The sequence below is a fragment of the Barbatula barbatula genome, assembly GCF_947034865.1.
Source record: "Barbatula barbatula genome assembly, chromosome: 17".
NCBI classification, from domain to species: domain Eukaryota; kingdom Metazoa; phylum Chordata; class Actinopteri; order Cypriniformes; family Nemacheilidae; genus Barbatula; species Barbatula barbatula.
The window spans coordinates 7039904-7067754 of NC_136780.1; the positions used below are offsets into that span (position 1 = coordinate 7039904).

Sequence of the window (27851 nt, forward strand, 5' to 3'; positions counted from 1 at the left end):
TAATATAATATAATAATTTTGTCCTGTCCATTTTTTGTCGATGACTGAAGTAAGTTTTTTTATGCTCAGTGTGTTGTAGGGGTGACCACTGATCCATCTGTTTGTCCGATCTGGTCGTTTCTGGATCCACTGGACCAGTCTGACGAGAGAGGCACATTCCTCTGACAGATATAGAGCTTGTAGATGCTGCAGCTCTGGGTTCCAGCGCAAATGCAATTACGACAGCCTTACAATGTCACGGCAGACACGACCCTGACAGCGGCTAAAGAATGAGCAGTTTAGAGATTGAATTATCCTGCTGCAGCACCGCTGCCTCTGTCTAGGGTGTGAAGGATGATATAGGGCTGTCTAGAGCTTAACCGCATTTCATTTTCTCTCGCACGCTCTTGTGTGTATGTCCGTAGTGAAATCGCCAGACTCTTCATGTAAATTAAAGGTATATTTAACCACTATCGTTCTGTTATCAGCTGTAATCATTTACTCACCCTCATGTCTTATAACGACAATGTACGTTATTATTTTTGTGGAAAAACTCTCTTAAAGGGATAGTTCACCCAATAATCAAAATTATTTTATCATGTACTCCCCCTCTTTTCATTTCAGACCTGTATGACTTTCTTTCTGAAGATATATTAAAGAATGTTGGTAGCCGAACAATGGCGGTACCCATTCACTTCTATTGTATAGTCGCAAAACCAATGCAAGTCAATAGGTACCACCGTTCTTTGGTTACCAACATTTTTCAAAATATCTGCTTTTGTGTTCTGCAGAGGAAAGTAAGTCATACAAGTCTGAAATAACAAGAGGGTGAACTAACCCTCATAAATAACAATAAACAAGTAAAAACATTCTTAGCATTTTTGTCCATACGCTAAAGAAGTACTATATAGGCTATATAGATGTTGTTTATGGTTCGTTGCGGAGCACGCACGACCGTTCTCTGCGTACTAAGAGCTGTCATTATGTCAAGAGCTGTGACTTTTCGAATGTTTTTACTTTTATGTGGCACTGAAAATCACGTGGTTGTTTTTGCATGACGCGTTATAAAAAGCTACCGCAAACATCTAAAATTGCATTGCCTTTTGTCATAGGGCAGAGCGAAGGCGTACAAGAAAAGGAGAGAAAACATGTCAACAGTCAAACACGTTGCCCGGATGACAACCCCAGCTGAATGCTTTCGAACACACACATCATCTGCTAGGCCACCACACAGGTAAACACATCAAGTTCCCTAAGCTTTCATTCTATTTAAGAAGCAATTACTGTCATATTATTCAAGACTGGACAGCAGCCCGCAACCACACTGTTGGGCAAAAAAACTGTTCTAATGAATTTGCGCCTTGCCGCTGACAGAAATCAATGCACGTTTTCTCTATACCGTCATACAACTGAAAGTACACTTACGGTAACCCCTCTTTGCCTGACTGTTATATATTTTATCCTGTGCCTTAGCGTCTCTATAGCTTACATGACAGCACTTTCGCAGATGAATTAATGCTTTTATAATGGTCCATATAATGTGTCCAGTGTGGAGCACAGGAGTCATTGTGTTGGTCATGTAATGAAGGCTTAAATGAACTATTAATTCATGTGGCTGAAGGACAGAAGAAACAGCTAATGTCACTTTGCTTCTGTGTGAGGCAGGAAGAAATCCATCACTCTTAACAAACCCCTTTTGTAGGACATCAGTCTGAACACACTGTATGTTTCCATCTGGATTTCTGTGTTTATGCGCCTTTTGAAATTTTGTGCGTGCATCTGGGTAGATGCAGGACGGTGTGGTCCTGCATCTATTGAAAATCATTCAGACAGTTGTACAGTTTAACCTTGAAACACTACCATCATAAAGACTGTGTATGTGCGGGTTGTGTGAGTTTACCGTATATGCCATTGTGAGTTTTTACATCTTTGTTTGATGGGTCATGGTGTTGATGACCGTGTATAGTTTGACAGCGTGGCATCCTCTTTCATAAAAGTGAAAAACAAGTGCTCACAGTAGGTTTATGAAGCAAACATTGCAAGCAGAGGTGTAGAGTAGTTATTGGTAGACCAGTCATAAACCCAACCCTGCTAAAAGATAGAAACCATTACATAATTTCTAGTGGTTTCCATTAAAATACCATTATGAACCACACATTTTTATTTAAAATTAAAAAATGTCTTAGGCATTAATGGGTATTCTATTGATTCCCATCTGCATCTATTGTGTTTTGGGAAGGCTATTTTTTCAGCAGGGCAACTGACATAATGTAAAGAAAATCTTCTTTTCTCTCCTTTTCTCACTCATTTATTGATTCACCACTCACACAAACGTTTGTGAAGTTGGCTAGTTAGATACAATTTAGTATGCCAACAATCTCCTACGAGAAATGTTAATGATAACAAATATGCTAATTTTGCTAAAGGAATACGCAGTGGTTTTAAAAGTGGGGGTGGGTTATCCGCAGAAAGTCTAATACACCGGCGAACAGAGAAGCACCATTGCAACCCCGGGACGCTATCGTGACAGAGGGAGACGCCGCATACATTGTCAGGCTCATTTTCTGTAACACCTGCTGCAGTGTCACCCGAAGCGGCAGAAGCTTCAGGGGCATGCTTACGAAAACACAGACATAGTGTCGTTTAAATGCTTGCCTTTCATGATCTCCTTTTGTTTCATATCTCCCGGTTGCACCAATGGACCAAAAGTCAGTGTGTCGCACTTTTCTGACACAAAAAAACGTTGTTGTCAAGTATCCTCGCGCTTTTTTAAGTGGGAATAAGGAAATCCTTGACCTTTTGTAGTGGGTGTACGACGTATGTATTAAACAATGTAAATTATTAAAATGTAAAAAATCTCTCAGCTTGAATGTGCTTATATTGCGCAGTCTTTTTTTATAGTTTATGCAAAAAGAATCCTAGATATTATCCTTGATATTCCACTATAGAATTCAAGTCATAAAGTCAAAAATCTTAGTGCTTTAATGCACCCACTAAATATTTTGGACAGTCACTAAAGATCGTGATACTTGTTCAACAGGACCGTACAGGCAGGTAATGACCAATTTTTTTCAGGGCTTAGCATTAAAGAACTGGACTCTAACCGAGTGATGGCACTTTAGGGAGCTGATGAACAGGGGCGGGGAGCACTAATAGATTCAGTGCTGTGCCAAAATGGATCCTATCTCCTCCCAGGCCGCTGTGTTGTCACTGTATTTGTGGATCAAATAAATTATTGATGGATAGCTGATCGAGAACTCAATTACAGGCAGATTACTGGGGAAGGCGGACACTAGGAAACCAAGGCCTGATTGAATTAGCACCCGAGCATGGGGAGAGTGTCCTTCAGACTCGGCCCTCTATCCTGGACCACCTGGGGAACCCAAATGCCTCGAGCCATTGCTGTCAACTTCGCGTGTGCCCATATGGAGAAATTTGCTTGACAAATTTTAATTTCCTTTAGACAAAATGCCCTATTTCACGGGAGATTTTAAAAACATTTTTAGTATTATTGATATATAGTTGAAATGAAATGTAATGTAAAAATGTAATCGTTTTAAGATTTTAACAAACATAGAAACGGAATACTGTACATATATTTTTAACCCTGTTAATGCCTTTGTATTATTTTATTTACTCATTTATTTATTCACCTAGTCATTCCAACCTTTCTTATGCTAAACACAAAGGAAGATATTTTAAAGAATGGTAACCAAAAACAGGGATCCTCATTGACTATCATTGTATGGTCTCAAAACTAACTGAGAAATTTCTCCAAATATATTATTTTGCGTTCCACAGAACATATGTATATAGATTTTACACATGCACAGAACCACAGGAGGAAAATGAAAATGTACTTATTTCCAGTGGAGGCTTTTGCTTGTTTATATGGCGCTTCATGCGCGTGTGCATTTGTGCACAGGCGTGTTAACATGCATTTACATGCATAGACCTTGGCACATCTGTTGAATATGTCTTCTGCCGCTGCTGCCATTTTCAGCTTCAATATAAGCAACAATGAGACGGACGTATGCTGAAAATATATGTGCATAAATATTGGCATTTATAGGAATCTCATTCATATAACATGACGCATTGAATTGGAATCTTGCCTCCCAAGGAAAGAAGCTATTATAAAGTTAATGTGGGCTCAGGATAGAGAGCTAGAGGGTGAATTGGGTGCATTTATCTTTTCTGTTGGTCAGCAATGGAAAGAAAAAGTTAAAGAGAAAAAGGTTGCTGATACAGAGGAACACCTTTATTGAACAGATCAATTTGCTTCAGTCATCAGACACGTTTTACAGAGACAGGGAGAGAGCTGTGTGTTCCTCTTTGTGCACCCTGGGTCACATTCGATTCTAAAGTCCATTTGTAGTTGATGCATAATAAATCTGTAGAATCTTTTTACTGTTTTAGGTAAAATATATGTATTAGAGATTTTATCTTATGTTAGTTGTTATCTGTGCTATTTTATATTATTTATATTGTTTTTTAATAAAGAACAAATCCTGAAATGAGTACACCTTTTTGTGGCTTTCATTGCCATTGGAGACACTGACGTAGATTGACGGCAAGCAGCTTTTGTTGCTGTTTTGCCCTATACACAGTCTGGACTATTCAGAGACTTTCCTCAGTGTTACAGTACTTGTTCTTGGGTAAGATGGTGTACTCAAATAGAGACTATGGAAAACAGTTCTATTATACGTACACATTTACTGATAGACTATAAAGAATACGCTGATGTCAGCTTTACTGACAGCCTTAAGCCAACAGGCTCCAGCAATATGGCTCACCATCAGTTTTCAATGCAATGTGTGTGGGGTGTATCACAGCCTCTCTGTCTCACCAGACGCCATTCTGGCTCCAGCTGCACCCCCCCCAGAGCTGCTGCCTGTTCAATTTATTGCTGCTTCAGGCTCTTTCCAATAGCCAAAACTCAGCCACCTAGAGATATTGTACTCATGTCAATCAGAATTTTCATATTTGTCTTTATAAAGGTGCCAAGAGAAATATTTTCCATGTGAAATATTCATCAGCACACACTCGCACCATTGATCAATCGCTGATTAGCGCTGCAAATCAGATAAACGTCTGACGGTGGAATTCTGTTTTTTTTTTGCAAACAGAATCTATTTCTGATCAATACGCTGGCTGGCTTTCTGCTCTAAAACTATCAATCATGGAGCAACAGAAAGGAAAATCAACATTGTTTGATAATGCCGTGCGTACGGCTTTAAAGTCAATGCAAACAGTGTAAGCACGTCGAATGATAAACAGAGATGCTTTTTGATTTGTCAGGTACAATGACATTGATCAGATGAATGGTGACTTCATGAATCATGCAAGTGTGAAACTGCTGCGATCTGGAATGTGTCCATCTCTCTGTACGTGACTCATCCGTGCCAACTCAGAGCTTCAGCTATATTTAGAGTTCCTGACATCAAGCCCTGTTGAGGGAAGAGCTGGTGGAAACGTTATCCCGACACAACGAACCAGTCCTGGTTTGACAAAGGAGCTCAAGTGACAGAGAGTTGCAGTCCAAGTTATTGTGCACTCAGAAAAAATATGTTGCCAACATTTTTTTAAGAGAATCAATGCTATCTGTGCTTATTGGTGACGAATCACAATAGTGAATTGCTCCAGCGACTAGTTAGTGATGTTGAGTTTTACATTTTTATTAATTCCATTTAAAAGACTTGATGCATTACATTTGGTGTTCGATAGACTTTTGCAGGGATTACGTTTTTTTTGTAGGCCCCAAGTTAGTGCCTCCACCGCACTGGTTGTGCCATTTTGTGTTAACATATTTCTGTATTGGCAGGTGTTTATTAACATTGATTTCATATCACACAAAATAATTTGTGTTTAGCCACACATGAATGGCAACAATGCGAGTGGTTAGCCACAGAAACCGGAGTTTGCCCCTGCAGCTAGTGGATAAACCTGCTTCTGTCTTTCATTAGAGCTCGAAAGCATTCTCATCTGACTCCTCTTTCAGCTTTGGAAGACCATTGCCACTTTGATCGAAGAACAACTTAAACCACATACTTCCCCTAAAGTCTTTGCTCCTATTGCTGTAGCATGCAATTATCCATGTTACTGTTTCTCTAAACTGGCCGGTTTTCTCAAAGCGCCCAAAACCACAATAACAAGGGTGGTATCATTAAACACTTGTTTTGAACACTTTCCCAGCTTTCAAGGAATCGTTTTCAACCTGCCTGGTAGTCGATTATTCACTCTTTAACCGGCTCACAAATCTAAATTTGACCACGGCATGGTGTGTATTGCATTTGGAATGGCATTAAAATCTAAATTCATCATAGGTGACCTTTTGTGTGCACAAAGGCCTGTTTGTGCTGCCCTAAACGCCATGCCTGTGTAACACAGAAAGTTCATGTTTCTCTGTGGGCTGTTTCACATGCCCTTGGCCAGATTAGCAGCCTTGCATGGACGTGACTAGTCGTCTACGGGAGAGGAAGGCGTTAAAATGAAACCCAGTTGCTATTGGTGTCTGATTCATTCTAATCCTGTCTTTACAGAAACTTGCAGTCCAAAACCGGATCGGTTGATCTATCGTTTTTCAATATAATAAAAATAAAATGCCCTTGGTTGTAAATAATACTGTGTATTATTTTCGGATCAATTTGCAATATTTGAGTTTACTGTATATTAAAATCTAAGAACTTTGACTTTTGATTGCCGATATTGGGGTTCTGAGCTCAGTCTATGTCATTGAGATCTCTTCTCAAATATTATAACTGTAGGTCCGATTACTAGGGTATTTTGTTAAGGATGAAAAAATCTGTCAATCAAGTGTCTATACTGTGTAGGACATACTGAGGTAAATTGAGATGATGCTTTTGCTGTAAACTCTAAGGCAGGAGAAACCAAAAAATAAATGCCATTCAGCAAACTCTTTCTATCTCTCTCATTCCATAAACTCAGACTCTGTAGAAACACAGAGCTTAAATAGAAACTGAGAAACTGAGGAGTCACGGTGCTGGATTTAACCCCTGTGCGCTGATCCTTCATGCTGTTGCTTAATTCTCCAATTTTCAGCTGTTAGAGATAGAAAAAGAATAATAAACATTTGAAACAGCCAGAAATAATCCATCTGACCCCACTCCCCTCCTCTGTATGGACACTGAGGCTGGGCTAGAGTTTCACGCCATCCTAATCTCAGCCAAAGACTCTGCACCCGCTCGGCCTGCTAATGAAACCATATCACCAAACTTGAGCGGTCTGGGACTGATTATCACCACATTCATGCGCACCCCTCACAATCACATAAACACACACAAACTCAATGGCAACTGTGTGTGTGGTTTGTGATAGCATTGTGTATGCAATGGGGCTCAAATAGGGCCTGAATTCCTTATACTGTTTCATTTTCTTAAAATATTTGAGACAAAGAAGCATTTGGAACATCAATGTGAAAGAGTTTAAGGATTTTAAGAGCTAAATATTGAATCAACATTAAATCTCAAAAGTAAGGGCATCGTAACCTGTATTATACAGCGATAATAGTACGGACACATTAATCACGTGAAGTTGTTGATCATGTATATAAATGCATTAAAAAAATGTTTACATTACATTATATTTATAAATATTTTATATATAAAACATTTATTGAATAAGCCTAAATTCTGATAAATCTCTTTATAAAGATTTTTACATTATAATGTGGCAAAAGGCTATACAGAATATCATGAAGAATTCCCACCATTTTGATTGACATATTTTATATTTATACAGCTACAGGCGAGAATGAACACATGTCTTCAGGAGGGTCTCCTGCTTGATCGGTGCTGCCTAATTATAGACTCATTTTATTTTAAGTGGTTGCTAGAAAAAAGCAGTACAATATTCCTAGCCCTGCGTACCACTCAGCAGCGTACAGCTGTCACGTAAGATGAGAGCTGAAAAAGTGGCCTATTAAACCAACAAACGGCTGAAAATGTAAACCGAAATGACCGCAGCTTATTGAGCTTTAAACTGAAAATCACCGGCGTGTCATCTTCATTAAGGGATGTGCTAGAGTAGCCCTGCACTTTTGCTCACATAATGAGTACCAGCGGGGGGTGAGTGCAAAGCTTGCAGTTTCTCATTCAACCAAATTACTTATTACCCTGATTCATCACGGCGGCCGTCATTTGTGCACCTGAACCCCCTTCGCTGTACTGCTTGGAGACGTACAAGCTGCTAAACGTGGACAGAGTTGGCATGACCTCCTACTGTGAGGTCACATTGTGTTTTGTGTGTTTTAGGTCCAAAGCAACGTGACTCGATCTGTGTTTATGTTTTGGAGTCTAAGATGCTCTTTTCTTTAATATGCTTAAATGATCTTATTGGTGAACATGTGGTGTTGAAGGTTCCCAATAGGATCTGTTATATCTTAATCATTTCATATAGACAGCAATGAGATTATATGGGGAAAACATTTGGGACTTCTGTTTCAGTCTCTTGCTTTTTACATCGAGAATTTTAAAACGGATTTGAAAAGATACAAAAATCTGACATTTCTCATCAATGCTATTTCGTATAAAAAACTGTTAAAAAGACATTCAGTTATGAAAGAGCAACTTGTGAGCAATAACAATTTTCTCTGTGGTTGTACTGTGTGATGAATTGTACACACTTGAGTTGATTTTATGAGTGACGCCTGTCAAACTGACTCTTCTCTTCCTCTCTCTCTCTCTCTCTCTCTCTCTCTCTCTCTCTCTCTCTCTCTCTCTCTCTCTCTAAAGTAAGGCTGCTTTGTCATTAATGCTGTACTCAGCAGGCTTGCAGTAAACCAGACTGCTTGCATCAGCGTTAACGGTTGATTTTTGCCTTTTCTGGTAGGCAAAGAGTGATAGGCGAGCATCCTCATAAGGGCCTGTCAATCCACTCCCATACAATCAGTATCCTTTCCCAGTTACAGTCTAGAAAAAAACATACACCGCTATTATAGACTGATCCACAATAAAATGGCATTGCTGTAGACCGACAGTGTGTTAAAGCATCACGCCCTGTGACCACCTGTATATTGCATTTGGTTTCCATATATTTCCACCATTTAAAAAAAATGCGTTCACAAGTTTTAAACAAATGCATGAAAATGGGTAGCCACCATTTCACCACAAGCTTTGTGCTGAGCTACAGTGCTTTCCACTGGAGTACCACTATTTTAAGGCTTTTTGTGAGGAAGTCTCTTTTGAACAGGGGTGGTGCTGAATAGAAGCATCAGGATAAAAGACCTTTGTTGGACACTGGATAGTTTTATAGATGCTGATGGTGCAAGTTACTTTGCGGAGTTGAGTTGACTTGGTCACTGGCCGCTTGGCTTTTTCCGTATTGGCCATTCAAAACCTTGATTTGCATATGAGATAAAGGAAAATAACGGAGTTTTAGTGCCATTAATGCTATGTGATTCATTTAAGTGCTTGTGTAACAAGAGTAGGATGCACATGGTTCAACACAACGCTCTAAAAACAGATCCTCAGCTGTGCTGAAACGCTCCATTCAAAGACACAACTTCACAGACTCTCCCCTCACAAATTGCTGATGAGCTCCAAAAATAAAAGCACAGGACTGCAGTCCACCTGTGAAAATGTGGGAGTCCATTACGTTAGTCCCTCCCATGCTAACATGCTAAATGGTCAGTATGGCAGCTGCAGCCGTATCATGTGTTCACACATTGAGTTGTACACCGCGTTCTAATGTCCAAAACTATTTTGGAAGACATTGTGTATATCTTTGTTGTTTTCCCGTATGTTGAAATATATGCAGCAACGGTGCTGAAAATCTTCAGTTGACAGATTGGACTTTGGTGTCAATAAACGTTTCCCATGGCTGTCATGACCTTTGCTGATGCAACAACTACAAGCATCAAAGTCACTTTTTTTTTACCTCAGTTTAAAGCTTTTCTCTTTTTTGGTTAAAAATCAGGTATTGATCAAGTACATAAACAATCAACTGTCTCCTTACCTTACCCACGTTAAGCCTACAATAATGATAGTACAGATATAATTTCAGCTGTCGGGTTGGATTTTGTGGGTAATGTTAGTTGTTTTAAATGCACATAAAGATAAGTACGCAAAAGCAACCTTCAATTTGATGCTTTAAAAAGAGATGGTGATAGAGAAGCAAAAGTTGCTTTAAGTTAGTTGAAGGTCCAGTGTGTTATTATATTTGGAGCATCTATTGACAGAAATGCAATATAATATACATAACTATGTATTTAATTTAAGACCGTATCTAATGAAGCGTTATGTTTATATTACCTTATAATTAGCTATTTCTATATACATACACCACGTGTCACCTTGCATGGAATTCGCCATGTTGTTTCTACAGTAGCCCTACAGAGCGCATTTCATAAATACATTATCTCCTTCAGCAAAGAAGTGAACATGTGACGACATCTTAGTTCTGTGTCAGCCACCGCAGTGCTTCGAAGGGAGGAGCGAGGGCTTGCGATTCGAAACCTCACCGATAGATGTCGCTACATTTCATACGCTGGACATTTAATTGAAGTATTTTCTGATATTATGTTTACCACAAATCTGTATATGTTATATATATTGAATACTATATTGTATATTGATTATAGTTTCAGTGTCAATTAGAAGCATAATACCTGACGTTCTCACATCTTGTGCCAGCCGGTATTTTTTAATCAGAGGAGTAATTTTACCATTTTGTCTAAAATAAACACCATTACGATAATTCCCACAGGGACTTGCTCCCAAAAACTACCCCCCCCCCCTTCTCTCTGAAAAAGAATACAAGCCTAAAGTCCAAGTATGATTGGCCAGCTGCCCCCACCCTATAGTCACCGTTCTCTCTCTCTGTCCCCTCTCTTGCTCTCTGCTTAAATAGTTTTAACAAAAAAGAGAGAGAGAGAGAGAGAGAGAGAGAGAGAGAGAGAGAGAGAGAGAGAGAGGGGGATGGGAAAGGTGGGGGAGGGTAATTGTGTGTGTGAGTGTGTGTGTACTCTGTTGTCACTGGTTGGGTGGGAGGGAGGGAGAGAGAGAGAGAGAGAGAGAGAGAGAGAGAGAGGAAGAGAGAGGAAGAGAGAGAGAGTTGAATCGTGTCCCATATGTGGAAAAAAGCATAGTACCGCACACACGAGCCTGTCTGCTCCAGGGATTATCCAACTGGTTTTGAATCAAATGAAGAAATGCAGGCATGAGAAGGTAACTGCATCTTGATATTAAACTGCACTCTTTTCTATTTAGTGTTTCTGTTGTCTGTAAATGATTCACCCTGTCTTAGTCCTGAATTGCACCTTCCACTGTTCCTCCTGATAGTTTGAACTCTTCTGTACCGTTTCATTACAACTTTTCTGCTTTAATGTGAAACAGATTCTCGTGCACTCTCTCTTCTGCATGCAGGTGTTTTTTTAAATGTATGACTTGGTGAGAATTCTGTTGATGTTTGGATAGGTGTGTACAGAATTGGGTTTGTAGAATGTGTCAGCCTTCATTCTGAGCAAGTTTCGAGGTTGTTGGTTTAGGATAGTGTTTCAGTCAGTGAGCACGTAAAATCTCCTGTGTTATAGTTTAACAGGGTGCACATTTTTTTGTGGAATAAGATTCGGGATATTTTCTTGACTGTCTGTTGCATGAATTTGACACAAGTTTCCCACAATTTCTACGTTTTGTGGTAAAACATGTAGTTATGGAAACTATATGTGAAACTCCACAGAAAATCCAATGCATTTAACCGCAGATTTTGTTATTGTGTTGTGTATTTTGCTGTGTTTTTATTTACTGGCATATGTTTGTTAACAGTTCAAATTGACCATTTAATCTGTAGAATGATATACGAATAATATTTACACATTCACAAAAAATACTTTGAAAGCGGTCATAAACATATACAGTTTTGTCAGAAGGAAGTTTCAATTTCTCAAAAGTAGCGCTTGAACGGCACACTATTTGGCTAGCGTTATTATGTAATATTTTTCATTCATGTGTGAGCTTCTCTGCACGCTCACTTGAGAGGAAATTATGTTTTCCTTTCTGACAAACCAATCTGATTGTTCATGCTCCGTTTTTAACTCATTTATATATATTATATATATATATATATATATATATATATTATGATGTTTTTATATTTAAAGTATTTTTTATCACTAATGCGCTTTATCTTCATTGACTTTGAATTGACTATTTCCAATATCATATAAGTGTTTTTGTCCAGTTTATTTGAGGTTATTTCACTACCAAAAAGGTCATCTGATTAAAAACATTCTTTTTTTCTTTATGATGTGTATATATATATATATATATATATATATATATATATATATATATATATATATAGCTAATATTAAATTGCAAAGACTTTTCACAATCTGCCATAGAAAAAAGAGAGATAATTAGAGCAGGAGAGTGTGTGATTGGGGATAAAATGAGCTTAATTTTGTTAAAGCATGCTTGACGCTGCGGTTATGAGGTGAGGAGAGAAGCTATGGTATGTGTGGTGCTTTTTGTCAGGGGGTTTAGAAAGACCTCTTTAGAAGCTGGACACAGCCATACAATCAGCTTAATGCCTGTGTGCAGACCCTTAATGAATACCCCTGTGTGTGTTCAGCCCACAGAGAGAGTTCTTGTGTCCGTGACTGTTTCACTCTTGTCCAAAATTGAGATGACGGCTTAGGAGCTCTTGATTGTGGGTTGCAGGCTTGTTGAATTCATGCAACTTTTGTTTACAGATACAAACGATCAGGTGGATTATACAATGTAGTGTATATGATGGACGTTCACCGCTGATAAACCCTTTTTCTTTTTTAGGAATAGATTTTATGCAGAGTCCTAATGTGAGTTCAAGTGAATGATGGACTACAGCCGTACAGACGCTAACCTGGGTTTCCCTGCAGAACTGTCGCCATAATCGAGACCAGGTCCGCAGAATGCTGAGTCCTATTGTTCCCTATAGTAAGTTTAACCACATTTTTTTGCCTCAGAACCTACTGCAATATATACAACTTGTCTAGGGGTGGACTAATAGGAAAATTACCCTATGGCTACAATTACTAAAGTATTTGTTTTGTTGGTAAACCTGTTTTAGTAATTACACACTTGACAGTGTGTCAAACTAAATGTCATGTTTTTTTACTGAATCTTCGTGTTTTAAAGGGACAGTTTATTCATTTGCACACTCGAATGTAATTTCAAACCGGTTATTTTCTTAAACACACACTTTCTAAATGTAAGTGACTAGTTTAAAACTCCAAAAATGTGTTCAGAAAAGTGTTTTTTATCCGCAATATATATATTAAGTCATAAAACATCATTAACTTCCATTATGTTCTGCTAAACATTTAATATAACAATGTAACATTTCCGCAAAGTTATGTTTTCTTTTTTTAAGTGAAAAGGGATGGGTATATATTGGGAGGGTGGTAAGTTGTTTGACAATGTCATCTCACCACGACTACCAGCATTACCCCACCAGTGTTCAGCTCACAGTTGCTTCCTCTATCTGTCTTTCTCTTCAGCTTCACCTCCACCCCCCTCTCGACCGACCTAATAACTGACGTGTCCAGTTTTAGCCCCATTCCTAACCCCCCTGCCAGGCTTCATTTGAGCGCCGTGCTGGCCCTCTCCAAAACAGCATTGTTTGCGGGCCAGCATGAGGTTTCTTCCCCCAGTTCTGCCTGAAGAGATGCTTTTTCTCCCCTCTTTAGCTCTTCTTCTCTGGGCTTTATAGCCTTGACAGTTACAAGAAAAGAGGGAGGGAAATCAAACTAAAGGAGCAAGTCACCTCAATTTGAGATGTAATCATGTATTAATGAGTCGCCGGTTTGAATACTTTTAAGCTGGCTTGCTAGGTTGTTGGATCAACCATTGAAGTGTAATATGGTGTTATAATTCCATTTAGAAACTATTGTAACGTGCGCCAATGGTATTACTTTCAGTGTTTATTTTGATAAATTCCTTTTGTATTGCGAATAGTCTCCAGCTCTACCTGTGTGTGTAGTTTTAAGTCGTGATGAAAACATTTTTGACCGAGGGGAGATGGTTATCTTTTCTAATCAATACTGATGATGTTGCTTAGAAGTTAGCCGAAGGTTCCTCTGATGTTCAGTCAAACATTCCTCAGAAGTTGAGTACAAAGAAGTATTTTGTATTGGAACTCAAATGACGGTTTATGTCTAGACATGCCAATCTAGTTTTTCTGTCTAGTGCATTTTTTAGAAGCATTTGCCTGAAGTGACATGACTGTAATGGCTTCTTAAAGATATTTAATTTATCCTACTTAATTTATTTGTTAATTGCCATTAAATTATAACTCCTATATTATAACTCAAATTGAAAGTTACTCTTGAAAATTGGAAACCAAAAATGTAAATTGATCAATTTATCTATTTTATTTTATAAAAACTTTGTGTGTTTTTGTGAGCGTGCATCATGAATCTTGTCAATTAAAGTGTAATTAGGACAGCACACAAGAGTGTTGGAAATCCATCCTGTTTGACTCCCGTTCTGGCAAACTCCTTGTGTTCCCTACAGTCCTTTAGTTTTAGTTCTGTCTCTCATGAGTCCTCTGTTCTGGAATCAGCTGAACGAAGGTCAGCTCATATGGTATATATGTGAACAGTGTCACATCCATGCTGGAATTTTCTTTGTAGAATGTCCAAGCATTTCTGACGTCTGTGTTTATGTTTGACTTAAGAGGACAGGCATTTTTGTGCTCGCACAGTCACGCATCAACACTTACATGTGCATTTGGGTATCGTCTGTCCGTAACATGCTCACGTTGCATCCACAAACAATTATGCACGATCTCCGATGAGCACGTAGGGACCACAAGCTGAGTCGAACCTGAAGGAAATCTGAGAGAGATTCCTGGGGCCATGGATACTCCTGGAGGGATTTGGTGCAAAGAATCTGTAATCTGCACTTCAAACGCACCCTTAAATCAGTCCCAGGCCAGGAGCCCACGAGTGTCCTAACTCTTTTTGCTTTGGGGCCCTGCTGTCCAACATATTCCTTATTTAAAGAGAAACAAGCATAGCCAGACCCAATTCCGGCTCTGACCCATCCTCTCTCTTCATTATGACCTCATTTCTTTCACTCTCTATACTAAAGGCCCAAGCGATAAAGGAGACACATCCGTTAACTCATTAAGGCTTTGAGTCCGGTCTATGGAAAGGACCTTGCTGGATGCCTCCAAAGAAGCGATGTAACAACGAGCATCCAACACATCTATTCTAATGAGAGAATGTGGCTCTGAAGGGGCAAGGGGGCCCTTGAGTAAACAGCAAGGTGCTGAAGTGTTGCCGTGAATGAGCACGGGGGTCATTAGTGGCGGGTGTGAATTGGCTTTAATTAGCCCACCGTGCAGTCAGCGAGATGGCACCCATAGGAAAAAGGGGTTAGAGATACACATTCTGCCGGGTACCCCCGCCCTTGCTCATCATCTCAGGATCATTAAAGACAGATCATTAGGCCCATTGCCGGCACAATTACGGTTCCAATTAAGTCCAAGACTTTTGGGGCTTTGGGCATCAAGCGTGTGGTCTTCTGAGCCATGAGCCGAGCTAACCCTCCAGTGACTTGTCATTGGGTCTGTTCGTGGTTTTCTCCAAAGTCCTAATTAAGACCCCGTGCTTGGGGGTGTTTTAAGATTACAATTTAGTTTTTTGACTAAACCCTTGTGCGAAGATGGAAATCAGTCCAATTCAATGTCCTATTTGTAAACCATTTGTAGGATCTTTAAGTAAAGGGAATTTGAGTGAGGGCACCTTAACGCAGTTAGGGAACTCCGTGAGGGGGCAGGGTGGATGAGAAGGAGGGAGGGGGCGACGAGAGAGATTGGAAGACGGGGATGGAGGAGAGATTGGGTAGGAGAGACAGATGGAAGGGGGTGATTGGTCATCACCGAGCCTTAGGACAGCTGTTCTTTGATATATTAGTGGACACAATGACCCAAACCTGGCCTGCGGCCACAGAAAATAGGAACCCTGTTTTTCCTGCACGGGTGGGGGGTGCTCAGCATTTGGCCATTTGTGGATGAGAATTAGCCGTCCAGGGGGTGGGGTTGTTGTTTCTAAAATTATGAGCATCTTGCCAGACATCTAGCCATTCAAGACTCCAATATGCCAGTGGGTTCCTCTAAGCTTAATGTTCACACACTTAATGGACCTCAAGCAATTTTTGGAAATCAAGTTACATTATTAACAAACATTCCAAACGATAACATCTTTCCTCCACTAGTAATGAATTATGTCATACTTTTGGCACAAATGCTGTTTCCGTTTCATACTGTGCAACACACAATATTTACAGTTGTGTGCAAACAGGATCAAGATCAACATGAACCCACAGAATACAACGCTTAGAATGTCCCTTAAGGCAAAATAATAACGCTAAGAGATTAAAGCAAGCACCTCACATGGAGAACAATTCTGAAATGAGGATCGAGAGAAAATCAGATCCTTCACTGCCACTCTAGTAGATAGGTTTCTTCCTCTAGGGACCCCACGGGGCCCGCCTGAAAAGAGCCACGGCGTCTGGCGGTGCACTGAGGAGCAGGTGTGAAAACTCGTAAGGGCTCCGTCGCCTCTTCTGCTTTATAAGCTATTGAAAAGGGAGTAAATGAACAGAGAGAGAGAGCGATCATGTTAACCACACTGCTGTAACTAATGCAAAGATTTATAATAATTGTCTTTGTAATGCTCAATTATGCATGCCCTGTGAGTAATGATGAGCGGTTAGATGCGGCATTAGGATTGTTTGAGGGAGCACTCACGCTTCTTCATTATGTTAAAACACGAGAGCTGGTCTGCCTTCATCTGAGACCTTATTTTTATTATTTATTCATTTGCTTTAATTTAATTAAGATCATTTTGTAATTCTTAATTGAAAATAAACACAGTGGGGTTCACACGTCCACAAATAATCAAATTATAACAAAGCTTTAAGATTTTAAAAATTTATTTAACTTTATTGACAATTTCTTAGTCATTAATGAAAAGTTTTTTGACCACTTTTGAAGTTAAATCAAATTGGCTTTTTAAAGGAACAGTTCCCCAAAAAAGGAAAATGCTGTCATCATTTACTCACCCACGAGTTTAAATCTTTATAGATTTCCTTGTATTGATGAACACAGAGAAAGATATTTTGAAGAATGCTTGTAACCAAACCAGTTCTTGGCCACCATCGACTACCATAGTAGTTATTGCAATGTTACAATGGTAGTCAAAAGTGCCCAAGAACTGTTTGTTTTCCTGCATTCATCAAAATATCTTATTGTGTGTTCAACAGAACAAAGACATTTATAAAGCAATTTTTTATACTATGATAATGAAAATAATTATTTACTCACTTTAGCAAATGAAGACAGTATTTTTATTTTTGGGTGAACTGTCACTTGAAAGTAAATTATATTAATGTGACACAAAAAATATAGTTTAACCAATTACTTTTAATTTTATAAGTTAAATGCAACTAGATTTTTTATTATAGTTTACTATAATTGAAGCTCACGTGACTTATAAAACCAGTTTAAATTTAACAATTTAATTCAGCTTCTGAGCTAAAGTCAAACAAGGTGTTTTTTACAGTGAAGTAGTCATGCAAACTTGCATGCTGTCATCAAAGCAAAACGCAGGCACACAAAATTCTAGGAAAATCTCAAATTCATGCTAATTGTAGTTTTTTATTTATAATGTTTTTGCTAAATGTTTGGATTATAAACGATAGTCATTATTCTAATAAATAGCGTTAGAACCTGACGTAAAAATGGATTTTGAATAACTATCCAAGAGGCTTTGCATCTTGCATGACTTATTGCAGTCTTTCATGGCATTGATTCCGAGATGTTTGTGTGGAATACAAATCAGCAGATAATTAGAATGCCGGGTGCCATCTTATCTACAGCGAGGTGATTAATTCATGTAAACACAATCCTCTCGGTGCTCTATTTTCAACCAGACCTTCTCTATCCGTCTCTCTCATCTTTCTCTCTTCCTCTCCGTCTTCTTAATCGTTTCTCTTGAAAGAAGCCTTCTTTTTGTTTTTCAAAGGGAGTTCCTCACATACCAGCACCGTGGGCTGAAGTTTCCCAACATAATTCTTAACAGGATGTTCACTGTGCATCCATTCAACTTCTTTTGAGTTCTTTTGACATTTTAGTGACAGTAATTAATCAAAAACTCTGAACTGAGGGATTGTGAGAGTGGGTGTTTTGTTAAAAATGTTATACTATTTCAAGTATTAGGGTGGCTGTGCGCTGTTTCTCCAGCTGAAGATGCAGAGGTTTTCTTTAAAAGCGTCTGTGGGATTTGATAGTGGAATTGCCTATGAGGGGGTTGTCTGTAGTAGATAAACCTACTTAAATCTATGTGTGGGGTTTAGGGAATGGGTACTCACAATAATACCTGATTGGATTGATTCAGTCTGCGTCTGTTTACAACTGGCCCCTGTGCAATCTGCTTGGTTTAATGGCCCCGTGTCCCAGAAGGCTTGTTGCATCCATGTAGGTTTTGTTCCTCGGGGCAGGAAAACAAAAGTAACGTGGCCTGAAAGTGCACACGGACCCCTGGGGAGCTGTGAGATGCTGAGCATCCTTTGGCACCCGGGCTTTCTCTGCTGCTCTCACGTTGCAAGACCTTCTGCTCTGGCAGACTGCTTGTGTTAGATCGCAACTAATATTTCTGTAAGCCTGATATTTACATTCAGAAACCAATGTTATGACGTCGAAGTTGTGATTCTTAGAGTAGAAGGGTGCAAGCTACATATTTTTCAACATTGACTAGTTGTTGACTAATTTGTTTTAATGTGTGAGGTAATAATTAGGTTGCTTTTTGGTTTCACCAAATTTGTATGTGATTTGTTGCATTGAAGTCTAGTGAAGTTTTTCAATCTTGATTAGTTAAACGAAGCAAACCTCAGAAAAAAACTTTGTGAACTGATCACACAGGCCATCTGCATCTTATTTGGTGGCAAACCTGCCGTTGCTTCGGCATACATTCTCAAAATATCAAGAGCACGCAAACAAAACACACACAATCACTAAAAGTCCCTCAATAAATCCCAGGACGGCACAAAGGCTGTCAGTGCGCTGCTGCTGAATAGATTAATAAGATTTCCATAATTAGGCAAGCCTCGGACAATAGGATCCCTCAGCTTTTGTCTCAGGACCAACAGGATTGTCAGGCCAGGAGGACGTCTGCTGACTGGGCCGCCCAACAATGGCTGCACAGACAGTAAGGCGACCAGTGGAAACATCTGTCTCCCTGCCAGCCTCGGACCCTCACAGAGTCGCCACTACAAACCACTCGTCAATGAAATGGCCAGGAGCCCGATGCAAACAATGAAGTTTTGTTTAGAAGGCCATTCTTTTCTTAATTTATTCAGAAAGTCTCCGTTTGGACCAGCCTCTCTGTGATTAGAATTGGTCATTGGTTACTAGACTGAAGCTATAGGGATAGCGAAAATACTGTTTTTACAAAACATATCAATTGAAGTGTTTCTGTTTGCTTCAGTGTGTACGTGTTAGCGTGTTGATGAGCGGCATTGACTTCACAAGTCCTGAGGATTCATGCTATGCCAGCATGATTTGAAATTGTTTCAGAAATATATAAAAAATGCTTCAAAGAGGATCTTTGAAAGAGGAGCATGTTATATTTGACTAGTAACCTAGACAATATTTCACAATTGTAAATACTTTTTAATATAATTTAGTTTTTTACGATGTAAAAACCATAATAATTTATGGTTAAAATGATCAAAACATCGTAGAACTGGTTCAAAAACAATATCAGGTATTTTCTTGGGAGGTTTCATTTTTTTATTCTCATCATGAAAAGTTTAGGGAACTTAAAATTTTTATTTAATATACAAATTCTTTGGTGCTTCCATGCAAGAAGCTGAAATAAATTAATTACGATGCGAAAAAAAATCATAAACCTTTTTTTTTTGTATAAATTGGTTTTAAAAATGCTCCCCATTGAATTGACCATAATATTTTTTACTCTTACTATGGAAAGTCAATGGGGACTATTTTTTGGTTGAACTATTCCTTTAAATTAGATTTTTTTAAATATCACATTTCTGATTATTGAGAATTCTGTGTTTGGACCCCAGTCATGCCCACAATGAGTTAAGCTCTACAACTACGGTGACTTAAATAAATACACGATTAAATCACATCTCATTTATTAAAGAATCCCTGCTGAGGTGCAGATCTAATTGCAGACCGGTTCATCTGCCATTTAATTTGTTAATGAGTATCGCTTTTAGCTGGGGAGCAGAAAATGAAAGAGCAACATTATAAAACGTAAACTGTTCCCTGTGAATAGTTCTTATCCTTGACTTCAGGAACAGCCTGACCCAAAGGCACTTCCATGTCCAGTTAGGATAAGAGCTTTTCCCATATGTGCTGCTGTACACACGCTCATGCATATTGATGAAGTGGACAGCATTTTTGCCCGCCTGAATGAGTTCCCTAATGTCAAGCCCCATCCTCTCACGCACCCTCGTGCGCGTGCATGCACATACACACACATGATGGCCGGAGCGCCTGCTGTCCACTCCCCCTCCTCCTTTTCTACCCGCTGCAGTTTTTATGAGCTCCCCTGGGCTGCCATCCATCTTAGTCACACACTGGCCTCATTATTGGGCTCCTTACAGCACTTCACAAACCAGCTAGCAGATGAGAATATCCTGCTGGACACTGTTCCTATTGACTGGACGTTGACCCATAACTTTATATTTATACGTTGGGCAAATGCTTTTGTAACTTGCAGTGCATTGAATCAACAGCAATATTTTCGAAGGGCTTCGAACCCATGACCTTAACATTGTGAGCTATATACCAGATAAGGTACAAGAAAATAGGAACTTAGTGTGTTTTTTTGTTGCTTTGTAGTATATAAACAATCAGCAGTATGAGAAGAAGCAATAGTTTGGACGTGTGGTACTTGAAGTTTTGGATTTAAATATGAAGGACATTGTAATCCAATGTGCCATCTGGTTTGTTTGTGTGATCTTTTGGAATAAAAGCAGGCGTAATCTGAAGACACACATGGGAAGCTGTGGCAATGGGGGGGAGACCTTAAGAAACAGAAAAAGCACACAAAGGGGGGTGGGGCAAGTTTTGGGGAGAAAACGAGCAAGGAACATACCATACAGGACTTAATATATATACAGGCAATATACCACCAGCATGCTATTTACAAAAAAGTGAATAATGAAACTTAACTTCCTCTTCATATTGCAGCCTGAGATGAAGATTTATGGTTTATTTCTTTACTTTACAATCTTTTCCCGTAGAACCCACCCCAGGCTGATTCCTGACAGTTCAATAATGCCAAACTATGTGAGGAATTTCAGGCTAATTCCTCTGGAAGGAGCTGTTGGGAAAACCTTCATGAAATGGCTGGTTTAAAGGCATTCTATATTCTGTGTAATGCAAGATCAACAAAAAATACACAGTAGTTCAAGTATTGACAAAATGCCAAAATGGCGCACACCTTCAATTTAAAATGAAAGATTTTGATTTTTTTTGGTGAGGTTTTATAATTTATATTTTTTGTATTCCTAATTTTTCTTAAATTTCAAATAAATGTAGAATTGTTCCCTCTGTTTCACTATTTAAAGCTGGAAATGCTAGAAAGAGTTTATTTTTTATCTATTTATCTATTTAATAAACAACAAAGCACTGGAAGCTGGCTTCGGTTTATTTTCCCCTTTTGCAAGAGTAATTGTTTTCAGTCTTATTGCAATTGTATTATTATTATTTAGAAGTATTTTTATATTTTATGTTAGTTTTAGTAATTTTTTATGGGCTTTGTTTATTTTAATGTTGAGTTATTTGTCAATTTTTTATGTTGCTATATGATAATTTATTATAATATAATTATAATTTAGTTATTATAATTTATTATTTATTTATTTACAGATATTCATTTTAGTGCCTCAAACTTATTTTATGTTTATTCCTGATCCAATGTATCTCATTTTCATGTTTTCCAAATAATATTTATTCCAAATGTTAATTTTAATAACTTTAATTTAATAGTTTCTGTTTAAGTTTTAATAAACTTTAATAACCTTTCTTCGTGTGTGCATTAAGATGTCTTTCATCCGCTCAGCATTAGGCCAGCATAATTAATTTAGAGAGCCGTGCTGGAAAGAGCCAGAGGAATGGGCATTCCACACTCCCAATGCTTCATGAGAAGTGGTCAATGAATAGCGTAACTATTTCGTCCACCCGTCCAAACCCCCCCTATTTTTCCCACATCATCCCCTCCCTCTCCTCCTGCGTTCCTCCTTCTCTTTCTCTTTTCCTCCCTCTGTCAAGCTGGCCACAGAGGGCTTTTGGAGAAATGCTTTGTGGATGGACTGTGGTGGTGGGAGGGGATATGTATTGAGGAAAACATACACAGGGTGATAACACTTTCTCCTCTGGGAGTGCTGCAGATGGCAACACAAGGCTGCTGTGTGGTTGAGGGGTTGAAAGGAGCAGATTCACTGGCTTCTTCTTTTATACTTACTACAAGAAAAAGAAGGCTCTGTCAGCATGTATGCAAACAACGCAGTCGCTCAGCCAAGCAGAATAGCAACCAAAAATAAGGTGCACATGTATTTAGCTTAGTTATGAATGCTTACTGTGGTTGTAACTGTTAAAAAGGGAAGAACAATAGTATGCATCTCTGGCTGCCATAGAAAAAGCAAAAACATTTAAAAAAAAAATTTTGATATATGGGTGAAATTGGGACTCTTAGACGATCCTGTGATGTGATAAATTTCAATCAATATTCAGTTTTGGATTTGTATGGTGGTTATGAGTTTCCAGAATAATCTAACACATTGTTGTCTTTGGCAGGCCTTTTGAAGATGCACTGGAACCCGGAGCACGCCCAGCCCCTGAGCCAGTGGCCTGAGCAGCATTTGGACGTGTCCTCCACCACTTCATCCCCTGCCCACAAGACTGACCTGTACCCCAGTCGCAACCGCGGCTCCTACAGCTACGCCTGGGCCAATGACGACATATCAGCCCTTACTGCCTCCAACCTGCTGAAGCGCTACGCTGAGAAATACTCTGGCATGCTAGACTCACCATATGAGCGCCCTGCCCTGAGTGCGTACCCTGAGCCTGTGTCCTTTGGGACTCTCAACGGAGGCCCGAAAACTGAACTGGAACCTTGGCCTCTCACGCACAGCACTGACGGGGTGTATCCTTTGGTTCCTCCTTCCTCCCATGATGGTCTGACAGGTCCGAAGGTTGCCACATCAGCAGGTCCTCCAGGCTCAGGCAATGTGTCAACGGTTAACAGCAACCTGTCGGACTCAGGCTACAGTGGGAGCAGCTCCTGCAGTGGCCCCCATTCCAGTGACTACCCCCCCAGTTACAATGGCACCTACCTCTCATCAGGGTACTGTCCCCAACCCAGCTCAGCACTTCAACCAGCCTCGCTCCACGCCCTTCAGCCTAACCCCTCACTTCTTCCCAGTTATACGCCTTCTGCCCCTGTATACAACTACCCCCCCAGCACCTACCCACACCAGACCGGCCTGACTCCTAGCTACACCCACCCACCAGCTCCTTATATTGCCTCTGGCATAGCTGCCCCCTCTCCACTTCCCTCAAGACCTACAGTGGTCGGAGGCAGCTACGGATATCAGAACAGCAGTCTAGGGGGCTCAGAGCCTGGGGGTTCTCTGAAGAGGAAAGCATTTGAGATGACCCTGGAGGAGGAAGATGGAGATGGCTCACGCTATAGAAAATATAGTTATGACCCCATGAAAACTGGGGGAGATTCTCCCTACGGCGTCGCTGACAAAGCAGAGTGCCGTGGAAATGGCTTTGGAACAGCCAATGCAGATCCTCAAGCCTTTAAGGCCAGCAAACCGTCATCGCAGTCGAGCCTGGAAGGAGGTGAAGTTAAGTACAATGGCCTGAAACCATTGGTTTCACCACCATATGGCACAGCAGGGGACTATAGCCCTCCAGCAGCCATGACAGGCGAGAACGGAGGTGCAGAGCAGGGTTTCACCCAGCAGCGTTCTCAGAAACGCTCAGATCCTCTGAAAAGCATGGAGCCCCGTATGCTTGATCTGGTAAGCAGGGAACTCCAGGATTGCAGCCCGGCTCTGCTCTGGAGTGAACTGGCTGGAAACGGTCACATCAAAGCCGCACTCGAGGAAGATCTGCTGTGGCCCGTCTTACGGCCCAACCCTGGCATCCGCCCACCCAAAACTGTCCTGCTGTTCGGCCCACAGAGAGGGGGGAAAACCACACTGACACGATCCTTGGCATCTCAGTTGGGCGCTACCTTTTACAGGTTGAGTGGTGCTACATTGGCCTCCAAACTGAAAGGAGATGCAGAGCAACTTTTGGTTACACTGTTCTCAGTGGCAGTGACCCGTCACCCCGTCGTGATGCTGCTGAGCGAGGTGGAGGCCATTGAGGAGGAAGGTCTCAGACAGCAGCTTCAGGCCCAGTTAGAGAAGATTCAGCATGGTCAAAACAGCTTGGTTATAGTGGTGTGTTCAACAAGACGGCCTGACTTGATCAAAGATTCGCTTCTGCGTTGCTTCTCCAAGCGGTACCACATTGGCCTGCCAGACGGGAGTACACGCAGACAGGTGCTTCTGCAGGCGCTGGCGCCCCAAGGCTGCAATCTGAGCGAACGGGAGATGTCAGCTGTACTGCAACGCTCTGAAGGCTTCTCGGTCTGGGAGCTCCTGCAGCTCTGCCAGCAGGCCCTGGCATCAGCTTCTGCCTCCACACCTGTGCCTCTACACGGACTCCCTACGTCAATCTCTTCCCCCGCCTTCCAAGACTTTGAAAATGCTTTCTGCAAGGTACGCCCTCATAGCACCCCCAAAGAACTGGACACTTGTATGGAGTGGAGCAAAGTTTATAGTCACTGAGAGACTGGTCAACCACTGGTTGGGGACTGCTTAATGTTTTGTTTTTAACTACTTGTTGCAGCCAAAAGCGTGGGATTTGTTTAGAAATGATTTGGTTTATGATGGGGAGACATTTTGAATGCATTTAATCTAGGAAACATGCCACGGTGTGTTGTTTTTCTATAAATATACATATACTTTATTTTTTCCCAAAGAAATGAAATATTAGGCCTTTCTTGAAGGGGCATTTATTAGTTGCTTGGCTTATCTGACACAAAGTCTGAATTATATTTTGGAATTTCGTTAGAATTCCAATCAGCCTTGATCCTGGACTAAACCTGGAGGTTATAGATAACTTGACTTTTCCTGAACAATACCCACATTTATCGCGACTCTCAGGATCCTATTTATTGCCAGTCAACTCCAGTGATGTTGTATCTTTTGCATTGATTTACTTAAAAGGCTGTTTTAAGGTGTCGAAGGGCTGAGGATATATCAAAAATCTTTGTTTTACCAAATATTCTCACCAACAATTTTTCCCAAATCACAGCATTCACCAAAAGGTATCTACTGTTATGCAACCTCTAGAAAAGAAAGCATCAGTATTTTACAAAGACGATTGTTAGGCCGTAGTCATATCTTGTGCACTTTGTCAAAACACGGCCATTTTACCAAAAGAGTATACATTGCTACCCAAAAAGTATTAAAATTCTAATCCATAACAAGTCCGACAAGAGAAAAAGACAGACTAATAATGTTGGCACACTTCTGCATAAAAGTAGTTTGCTAAAGGTAATATGTTCTTCAACGTATTTTTCAATACAAATCAATAACTAAGCATCCACTCACATTCCTCACAATCTCAGATTTTTTTGGCCGTTCAGGACCCTCAAACACAAAGACAAGCGTGGGTCCACAATTGACTGTTTTCTCTCTTCTGATTTACTCAGTTTTTTGTTCTTAGTATATGTAGTCTTGTTTGAAATACTCAGGAAGAATTTCTTTACCTCAGAAATTATAACTAAAGAATGTATGTAATCTTAGGGTCTTAGTAGTAAGTATTGAGGTTGGAGGTGAGCATCAGATCTGACACAGACTTGTACACACACTGCATCTGTGCTGTTACCTCGTAGGCGAAACTTGAAAATGCTACAAAGACAAATAATGAATGTAATTCAGGTATTTCAGAGAATATCTGATGCCATTAATCCATGTTTTTAACTCTCTATGAAAACATTTTCCCTTATCCTTTATTTTTGATGTAGATTTTGATGGAGTGATGATTGTCTTCATGCAGTGTTTATGTAGATGGCAGACCAGATGTTTTATTTTGTTGGACAAACTGTTTTTACCCCAACCCACCAAAAGGTACGAAGCAACATGCACAGATGTTGGAAATTCACAGATCTGTATTGAAGGGCATTGCGATGTCTATTTAAAATGACCTTAATGAGACGCAACCCAAAGAGCAAAATTTGAATGTTTTTATGTAATTGGCAGCTAATCATGTCTAATCATAAATCGTATTAAACTTGATACACCGTCATGTGTAATGCATACGAATTGTAAACACCCTCATCATGCAGACAATCCAGATGGAGCAGCCTGTACCAAATGTAAAACATTCTCAGCATTTTTGTCTAAATGGCCCAAGCTACTAGCACAATTTTAGCTTTATATCTTTGAAATGCATGACATCACATTTAAGATAACTGAGTTGATCTGTATTATCTATAGCTTGTGTAGTTTGTTGATCAAATGCAATAGCCCCATGTTTACTTCGTAGCCCTCCACCCTATGATTTCGTCACAATGGTTTGTCCTCTGGTCGCGGGCCCTGTACAGCCATGTGGTGAGCTGAGCTTCCATCCCCCGCTCTTCTATCTCGCCACTGTGTTTTGAAAAAGCCATATCTGATTGACTGATTGATGTCCAGTAACCCTATAGCACTGTTCGCTTCTTCAAGTACAGCTGGTGGCTTCACTCATGCCACACGGGTCAATCAGAATGACCACAGGAGCACGTATTGACCTGTGCCGAAAAAACTACACATCTTAGCAGATTCAGGGACATCTATAGAGCACAAAAACATCTCTAGTGTAGATGTCAAAGTTCAGCACCTATTCCTGCTCACGAAAACTGAGATGTACCACTGGATTTATTTGAATAGCATTTGAAGGGATAATACTGATTTTGCTCATTTCGAAACAGGCACACGAAAAGATGTTGAGCAGTTTGTCCAACAAAATTGGCATTTATTAGCTGTTTTGAATCTGTTAGTACAGTAATTTCGTTCTTGGATCTCGTTCTTGTACATTTTCTGTAACCATTTCTACCTCATTTTTGCAGCATATTGTACATGAAAATATTTATTTCATGTCTTTTTTGATGTCTGTTTTAAAAATGATAATGTTCTTGAACTGTAATGGTCTACCTCAGAAAAGACTGTATTTTAAGAAAAAAGTATTACACAATATTAAAGAGAATGTCAAAATTCACTCATGACTCAGCTTCTCTTGGGTTGGCGAGAATTGCAGGTTGTCAAGGTGACTTGTTTTTACTACAGATGTTCCAGCCGGATCTCACAAGAATTTGTTACTATTTTATAAAGTGGCTTATTCGTATGAATATGTACTTGTGTGAATCATACAAAAAAAGCAATGCTGAAACCCCGCCTAAACATAACCGTCACTGAGCCAAAATCAAATAGTTACAAATCGTAAATGAATTCAGAATCAGAATATCTCATCAAACAGTAAAGAAATAGATTATCAAAAATATTAGATTATTCAAATATTAAGGGCCTTGTGGCCAAAACACCAGATAGCAAGTAAAATGAGCAGTACTGTATTTGCTTGTAGCTTTAGTCGAGGTAGTAAGAGATGGTTAGTTTAACATTCTGAAGCCTCCATATTTCGTGATTTTTTTTGTTGCCATTAAGTAGTCACCTTTTATGTTTGTCTCCGGGTTTTGCAAATATACCTAACCAATAAAAAGTATTAAAGGG

General features: G+C 39.8%; 1 protein-coding gene across 3 annotated transcripts; it reads left to right on the forward strand.

The window, feature by feature from the left end:
- Nucleotides 1-1091: 1091 nt before the first annotated feature.
- On the forward strand, nt 1092-27341 carry fignl2 (fidgetin like 2). Of its 3 annotated transcripts, none has more exons than XM_079478895.1 (3): nt 1092-1213; nt 12771-12914; nt 22816-27335. In XM_079478895.1, exons 2-3 carry the CDS (start codon nt 12890-12892, stop codon nt 24864-24866), a joined length of 2076 nt encoding a protein of 691 aa, XP_079335021.1. In that variant the 5' UTR covers nt 1092-1213; nt 12771-12889; the 3' UTR covers nt 24867-27335. The 3 variants fall into 3 exon arrangements, with proteins under 3 accessions (XP_079335021.1, XP_079335020.1, XP_079335022.1); XM_079478894.1 differs by lacking the exon at nt 1092-1213 and adding an exon at nt 11022-11165 and having other exon boundaries at nt 22816-27341; XM_079478896.1 differs by lacking the exon at nt 1092-1213 and adding an exon at nt 11325-11414.
- Nucleotides 27342-27851: the final 510 nt, after the last annotated feature.